Genomic DNA, 7,776 nt, shown 5'->3' with positions numbered 1-7,776 from the left:
GTGGTGTAGGCAATAGACCAGAAAGTGACTGTCTTCCTACAGTTCAAGTTCCTTATCAAGGTGGATTAAGTGTGGGCTAATAATATGTTTCTGAGAAAATGCTATTTTGGGAAAAACAGAACAAAGACATGAATATAATCTGAACAGTGAGAAAGAACAAAAGGAAAAAATCCTATAAAATCTGGTTTTATCATATCCCAAATGAAACATTTCCATTTTCCATTTCTAAACCACATTTCAACCCCGAATTCGGTAGAAGGTAGAACAAAAGGTTCATCTACTGCTGGAATAAAATGTTATTTCAACCCCTCATGACATGCTTTCCTTTTTGTAATTTGGCCAACCAGAATGAATTTTCCCCTTGTTTTCTGTGTGTGATTTACTGGTTGAGCTGAGCAAATAATTGCTTCTCACCTTCTTCTCAGTGAGTTACAGGCATAGGACTGGATGCAAAGTATGGGGAAGCGAACGGTTTGGGAAAGAAAATAGGAGGGTTTTATCCTGAAATGAAGTAGCAAGTATCTTGTGTGGCTGACCAGGGATATCAGATAGCTTTGCTCCTATGAGTTTTCAGCTGGATTATGGGTGAGATTTAAATACCATGTTACTAAGCTTTAGGATGTAATAGCTTGTCTAAAAATAGGATTGGATTATTAAGATTAATGTAATCTTCATAGCTTTTATTGTTATTTAGAATGCAAGACATGCAGTCTTTAGTGGTAGAATTGATGGTATTTTCATATCCATTTCCAAGAAAAAGAAATGTTAAAAGGATATTTCGAGCATCCGTTAAAATCCAGCAGACAGCATTTTGAAACTAAATACATGCAAACAGCTCCATAGAGCAAAGGAGAAAACTTTTAAATTAAAATTACACTATGGGGGAAATTTTTGATCTCAGTTGTTCTTATGGGTGCTTACTTGACACCTCCATGAACTTCAGCTGGCTGCCTGTTCACGTTCAGCTCACTGCACCCCCTCAGGACTGCGTGACACATTTCGTTTACGCCGATCATCAGCATCCCTGTTGCACAAGCTTGTTTTCTGACAGTTCCAAAAGGGAATTATCGCTGTTTACCCTTAAGCATGACAGTAATATAATATGATTGAAAACACAAATGTGTCACGTATTCATTGAATTATTTGTATTAGATGAAAGGACATTTTTTTTTTCCTTTGGTGTTATTTTTGTAGCTGTGAATTTCTTCAGCCCTAGACAGAGCTTTGAACCTTATTGATCATGTCACCAGCATTCAGGGAAGAAAAATACCAGTTACCGACATTGGTGACAATTATGTAGTTTACAGCGGTACAAGAGACATTACTGGTACAGTTCCAAATTTTCATGGGGTAATTCAGTTTGTGTGTGTGTGTACATACTGTACTTGGCACTGGTGAGGCCGCACCTCGAGTGCTGTGTTCAGTTCTGGGCCCCTCACTAGAAGAAGGATGTTGAGATTCTGGAGCGTGTTCAGAGAAGAGCCACAAGGATGGGGAGGGCTCTGGAGAACAAGCCTGATGAGGAGCGGCTGAGGGAACTGGGCTTGTTTAGCCTGGAGAAGAGAAGGCTGAGGGGAGACCTCATCACCACCTACAACTGCCTCAAGGGAGCTTGGAGAGAGGTGGGTGCTGGTCTCTTCTCCCAGGTGATGGGGGATAGAACAAGGGGAAACGGCACCAAGCTGTGCCAAGGGAGGTTCAGGTCAGAGATAAGGAGGAAGTTCTTTACTGAGAGGGTCGTCAGAAGCTGGAACAGGCTGTCCAGGGAGGTGGTGGAGTCACCATCCCTGGATGTGTTTAAAGAGCGGGTAGATGAGGTACTTAGGGATATGGTTTAGGGGGTAGACAGGAACGGTTGGACGTGATGATCTCAGAGGGCTTTTCCAACCGAGCGATTCTGTGATTCTGTGATAACACGAGGCGGTGGGTTGGTTTGTTTCATAACCTCGCAGTTTCTGAAACCCAGACTCAGTGTGTTGGAATTAAATGTTCTGATTTTTCGCACTAAATGCTGTCTATTTCAAATCTGACGCCAAGATTGTACACGTTTCTCATGAATCCTTAGTTAACAACCTTGTCTCCATCCCTACAGTGAAGTCGCTTTCTAGCTTCAGTACAGCCAAGTAGTGTAATTTAAAACAAGCTTTAAAACAGTCTTTATGGGAAATCACACAACTATGTATAACATTGGTTTATGAGAACCCTCAAAGTCGTGCTCTGGGGAAGATGAAGGAGGAAACTGCTTCAGCACAACTTTTGATAAAATAAAGGCAGTGTGCTCCAGTCGAGAAAGCAGGCCTCGTAGTGTTAAGAGTGAAGATGTGTCTGACTGCCTCGAATTGCTCGTGTGCATGTGAAGCACAAGGCAGCAGACACAGAACTGTCAATACCACGTTGCCCATTGCATGGCTCTGTACATCTGTAGCTGACTGAATGTGCCATCGGTGTCTTTCAGAAATATCGACAGTATATGTCTGGACTTCTCACTCCTCCTTATGGTGTTATGGAAACTGGCTCCAACAATGACAGTAAGTATGAGAAAACAGGCATCAGATGTTAGAAAAAAGAGAAAAGAGAAGAAAGGGGAAGATGAATGTCCTCTGGGTTTGGGTGTTAGAATTTAAATGTTTAATTAGAGTATTACAACTGTATTAATATTGCATGTGGTAGGAAATTCTTTGGAAGTTGCCTCACTGCATGCCCAGCTGTGTACAAGTGTACCCAGAGCTGTACACAAACCTGCACAGTGACCCAGGCCTGTTGACTGAACGACGTCACATCACATTGAACTGGTTCTATGCGTTACATCAATTCCATGGAACATGGCCATGAGTCCTGCTAGGAAAATAAATACAACTAGTTGGCTTATTTTTTCAGTTAGGATGGGCTGCACAACTTGCTTGGGAACCAAGGCTAATGCTTGGGCAGGCAGCCTGCAGTAAACACGCTGCTGTCTGACCTCAGGTACATCGCTGTGTAAGTCTGGGTTTGTCTCTGCCTCATGAGAACCTCTCAGACTGTGGGATGTTGCTGAAGACATGAATCCAAGGGCAGCCTTGGCTCTCGTCACTTCTGTAAAGCACAGGGTACTTTTATTCAGTTGCCAGAGGATTATTTAGATGCCAACCAGGACAATATCTGATGACTGGCAATTGCACCTGCAAATTTTGTCCCATATGTTATGTGGTCAGTGTGTTCTATTTGTGAAACAAAGGCATGGCATGGCATGGCATGGCATGGCAATGCTAGTTAGTGCAACTTAGTGTCACATGTGACTTCCAGGCACTAAAATCCAGATAATGTTAAATGAAAAAATAGAAATAATTCCTGTATACATGCTTCAAGTATTAAGTTGCGAGAAGTGCTGTTTAGCAAGCTGTTTATAGTATTTACACAAGTTAGCTTTTTGTCTTGTTTGTGTTCACAAGAGAAAACTTTTGTCTGAATAAATCTGTTTTGCTCTTAAAAAATCATATATTTATGTGTATGTTATCGAAGTATTGAACCCTCCAATTCCCTATTCTATTGATAAATACCCCCACTGTTACTTAAAGAATGTACAGTATATATTTTATTTTCTGTATTCTTTTTTAGGAATGCCAGATAAGGACAGTATGTCAAGCAGTGCTCTTTGCCAAGTGTCTAAAAATTGTAATAAGGTAAATCACACCTAGTTTTGCCTTTATTTTGGATGGGGGGAGAGGAAATTTGATAATGAAAAATGCAAATGTAGAGCATTACATTGAGAATAACCAGGGTCAAATGCAAAGTGTGTGGTTAGATGCATGTGAGTACAGTGTACAAATTATAAGGATACTTTAGACACTGGATCATACAACTGGAGAAAGCAACTGGTCCAGGATCAGGGTTATTAGTACTGCTGCCAAATTTTGAGTCACAATATAATTGTCCTGTCTTTGTTGGAAAGATGCTGAGGGTAAAGAAGAAAAGCAGCACTGTGACAAGAGCAGTGCATAGCCAATGCATCATAAAATCCATAATTAAATCCTATTTTAAGGCTTAACTGAGTCTTAACTAATGCATAGGCATTGTTCTGACCCTTTGCTCAGGGAGAATTTTCTCCTGTGTTCAGAGAGCAGCTTTACATCCCAGTTCCCTTTTGTAAAATAGTTCTGTGCCTTCAGTCTCACCAGATGAGGACCCACATGAAAGAACTCATGAATATTTCTATGCCGGGTTTAAAGTATTTATAATAGTGGGAGGAAATAGTATCAGGCATTACTGTAAAGATTAATAACTTTTAGATTTTTTTTTTATGGCAGGAGTAGAAAAGTTACAGTAATTAACAGATGCCTTCTTTCTGGACATAGGAGTTTAACTGGATGCAATTGTGTGATGTCTTTGAAAGGTTAAAGGTATTTTTGTTACACAAAAACATCTCTCGACAGCAGATAAAGACAATGAATATTTTAGCGTGTCTCCTTAATGCAAAAATAACTACTTCCACCTCTCTCTGTCTGTCTGTCCTGCTTCCTCAAGAGTACTGACCTTTCTCAGTTGTCACATTCAGCCTTTATTAAAAGTATAAATGTAATGGTATGCATTTCCTTTTTCTAGAGTCTTATTCACTAATGCTGTCCCGCTTCCTGACACAGCCTTATCCTGTAGGAAAACAAACATTTTTCCATGCACTGAGCAATAATTCTTAGGTATCACCTTTCATTCTGTAAACATTTTACAAACAATTTTAAGTTAAGTCTTAGTGCTTCTCTAAGATGTTGGCATTTCAGTGCTACACTTGGAGTTAAGCCAGATCAGGGGTCTTGCTTGACCCCTTGATGAGAGCACCGGGTGTAGAACCCAAACTGAAAGATGTTGTGTTTTGTGAAGCAGATAGAGGTTGCAAGGCAGCAACATCCATCTTTCCTGGAAGGTGATATCCCCCCACTAATGGGCAGTGATGCTCAGCTAAGGGTGGTATACACTTTCAAGTACAAAGTATTTTAGAAACCAAGCAAAATTTAGTGATCGATACTGCTGCTGATTGCTGGGCTTTTCTAGCACAACAGGACGCTTCCTGTGGGAAGTAGTGTTCACCTGGGTGGGAGACAGAACTTGGCTGGGACGGGCTCAAGCTGCTCAGTGACTTTTCCAGGAATATTGCCCTTTGCAAACCACGTTAACTTCCTTTCCAAAACATGCATACAAAGCAGCCATCCTTCTCTCTCCCACGCTGTACACATTTCTGTGGAGAGAGGCTGAGAGAGTAAATATGTGGCAGGCGCTTGTCACCTTACTTCGTCCTGGAGGAGCTCTGACAGTCCCATGACAAATGTGGCAGCAGATCCTACACAGCATAGAAACGGTTCACGAATCCTAGTTCTGTGGTTTTCCCATATGGCCACGGTTGTCTCTAATTATGTTAAGTGAAAGGCAAACGCAGCAGAGAGAAATGCCCAGGTATTTTTTTTACTGCATGCAAGCTCCATTTCTGCAATTTTGTAGTGTGCAACTGCAATAGTGCTTAGACAGTGTGTCCATCGGCGTGCCCTGCAGTCAGTCTTGAGAGATCAGGGAGGTACTGGGGTTGCAGGGCCAAATTCCCAGAATTGTTGCCAGCTATTCGAAACACAGAATAACAGAGTACCAGAAAACAGCCCTGTGTTTGTAGATTTGATGTATTTTGCTTATTTTAGGGTGATATATGGCTGTCAAAATGTCTACTGCATCAGGGAAAGGCTTTCATCCAGGAAAATGGAAGTGTTTGCAGGACATCTTTAGGCTAATTTGTTGCCAGAATGATGCCTGTGGGACTGGCAGCAAATACAGCTCAGAGAGGTCTGCAGGCTACTCTAAGATCTAGAAAAAGACCAAATGAGGAACTTTCTGAGATTCAATTACCTCAAAATCTTTCGAATGGTAAGAAAACCATCTTGGCCTGTATTAAAAACAGTGTGACCAGCAGGTCCAAGGAGGTGATCATCCCCCTGTACTTGGCACTGGTGAGGCCGCACCTCGAGTGCTGTGTTCAGTTCTGGGCCCCTCACTGTAAGAAGGATGTTGAGATTCTGGAGCGTGTTCAGAGAAGAGCCACAAGGATGGGGAGGGCTCTGGAGAACAAGCCTGAGAAGGAACGGCTGAGGGAACTGGGCTTGTTTAGCCTGGAGAAGAGAAGGCTGAGGGGAGACCTCATCACCACCTACAACTGCCTCAAGGGAGCTTGGAGAGAGGTGGGTGCTGGTCTCTTCTCCCAGGTGATGGGGGATAGAACAAGGGGAAACGGCACCAAGCTGTGCCAAGGGAGGTTCAGGTTAGAGAGAAGGAGGAAGTTCTTTACTGAGAGGGTCGTCAGAAGCTGGCACAGGCTGCCCAGGGAGGTGGTGGAGTCACCATCCCTGGATGTGTTTAAAGAGCGGGTAGACGAGGTACTTAGGGATATGGTTTAGGGGGTAGACAGGAGCGGTTGGACGTGATGATCTCAGAGGTCTTTTCCAACCGAGCGATTCTGTGATTCTGTGAAAACATTACACTCTTGGAAGGAAATAACATAAAGCCTTCAGTAGTTCTGATCGTAACGCTGTATTTATGTCAGGGGGTGTGCGTACGTTGTTTTAATTTTTCAGGGTTGTTTATAAATAATTTGCTTCAAATGAAATCTAATATATTCCACTCTTGAAATATGCAACGCGTGTTTTTCTCGTTTAGCCTGTGCCGAGTCTTTTACAAGCACTGTAATAGATGATTTTCCATATTTGCTAATTATTTGAGTTTCATCTTCATAGCTTAATTTTTTCTCTCCTGTCACATCTATTAGTTTTTGATGAGTAACGTACGATTTTTCTTTTAATACATGCCTTGAAATTTTCTCACCATACGGGGGTGCTTGGTTTTCCTAGTTCATTAAAATCTATTAAAAAATTCTATTTGGAGAAGGCAGCAAAGAGGTTTTTTTTTTAAATGAAACACGAATTCATTTGCATTTCGGGTTACATTATTGCACGTCATTTAATGCAGTATAGCAGTTAAATTGAGCATAAAATACTGAGAGTCTGCTGCTGTCCTCAGTTACATTTTGGAGAATGGAAACAAAGTCAATTTAAAGCTGTCTTACATAAGGGAAAATAACACAGCTTTGGTCTTTTTAACTAGTCAGGCTAATATCTGTGCACCACTCTTTCTAGCTCTGCTTTTTCAAAATTCTCATGAGGTAGAGCTGGATATAGCTGGATCTGTGAGATGAATATAACCCTATATAATGATAAAATCAATAGTCATTTCAAACACATTTTTTGAAAGGATACAGAAGAGCACTTGGAACGCAGGGGAGGCCGGGTTCCAGCCTGCGGACAGAATAGGTAGCGGTTCTGTTTCCTTACATTACCAGCAGAGCTGGCAGCAGGGTTGCATGGTGCTTCCCCCTACAAGATCCTGTTCGTACAATTTGGCCACTTTCTCACTGCTTATGCTGAATTTGCCATGCTGAGAGTATGCTTCTGGCTGATTTTTAAATTGTAATGGATCAAACCTCTCTGACATTGGGGTTGGGGGAAAATACATAGCACATATTAAGTAGCTTTTCCCAGTGATACACTAGCAGTCCTCTCCTTTGGTCTAGGAGCTTGACATGTGGGGCTTGTTCTGGCAGTAAGGAGTGCCATTTGTGACCCCCTAATAAGGAAACGGTTTTGTTAATCCTTGAAAAACCCGAGTTGAAACTAGGTAGAGCCAGTTTGCCTGCAAGGTGGTGCACGCAGGCTGTGCACATCGCGGGTGCAGAATGCCCACACTCTTCATCTTTGGTCCTGGGCTGCTTGG

General features: G+C 42.0%; 1 protein-coding gene across 1 annotated transcript in view; it reads left to right on the top strand.

Annotated features, from left to right (window-relative positions):
* The first annotated feature begins 2,452 nt into the window (after positions 1 to 2,452).
* The window catches only part of RAPGEF4 (Rap guanine nucleotide exchange factor (GEF) 4), a 54,063-nt gene continuing 48,739 nt past the window's right edge, over positions 2,453 to 7,776 (top strand). The window contains exons 1-3 of the mRNA XM_010185598.1: positions 2,453 to 2,528; positions 3,595 to 3,612; positions 4,737 to 4,738. Of these exons, the coding sequence (XP_010183900.1) occupies positions 2,471 to 2,528; positions 3,595 to 3,612; positions 4,737 to 4,738 (78 nt within the window). The 5' untranslated portion in view covers positions 2,453 to 2,470. The remainder of the gene's footprint in view (positions 2,529 to 3,594; positions 3,613 to 4,736; positions 4,739 to 7,776) is intronic.

The sequence above is a fragment of the Mesitornis unicolor genome, unplaced genomic scaffold (genome assembly GCF_000695765.1).
Source record: "Mesitornis unicolor isolate BGI_N332 unplaced genomic scaffold, ASM69576v1 scaffold19535, whole genome shotgun sequence".
NCBI lineage: Eukaryota > Metazoa > Chordata > Aves > Mesitornithiformes > Mesitornithidae > Mesitornis > Mesitornis unicolor.
Note: the sequence above shows the minus strand (reverse complement) of the source record. Positions and strands in the feature narration are given on the sequence as shown.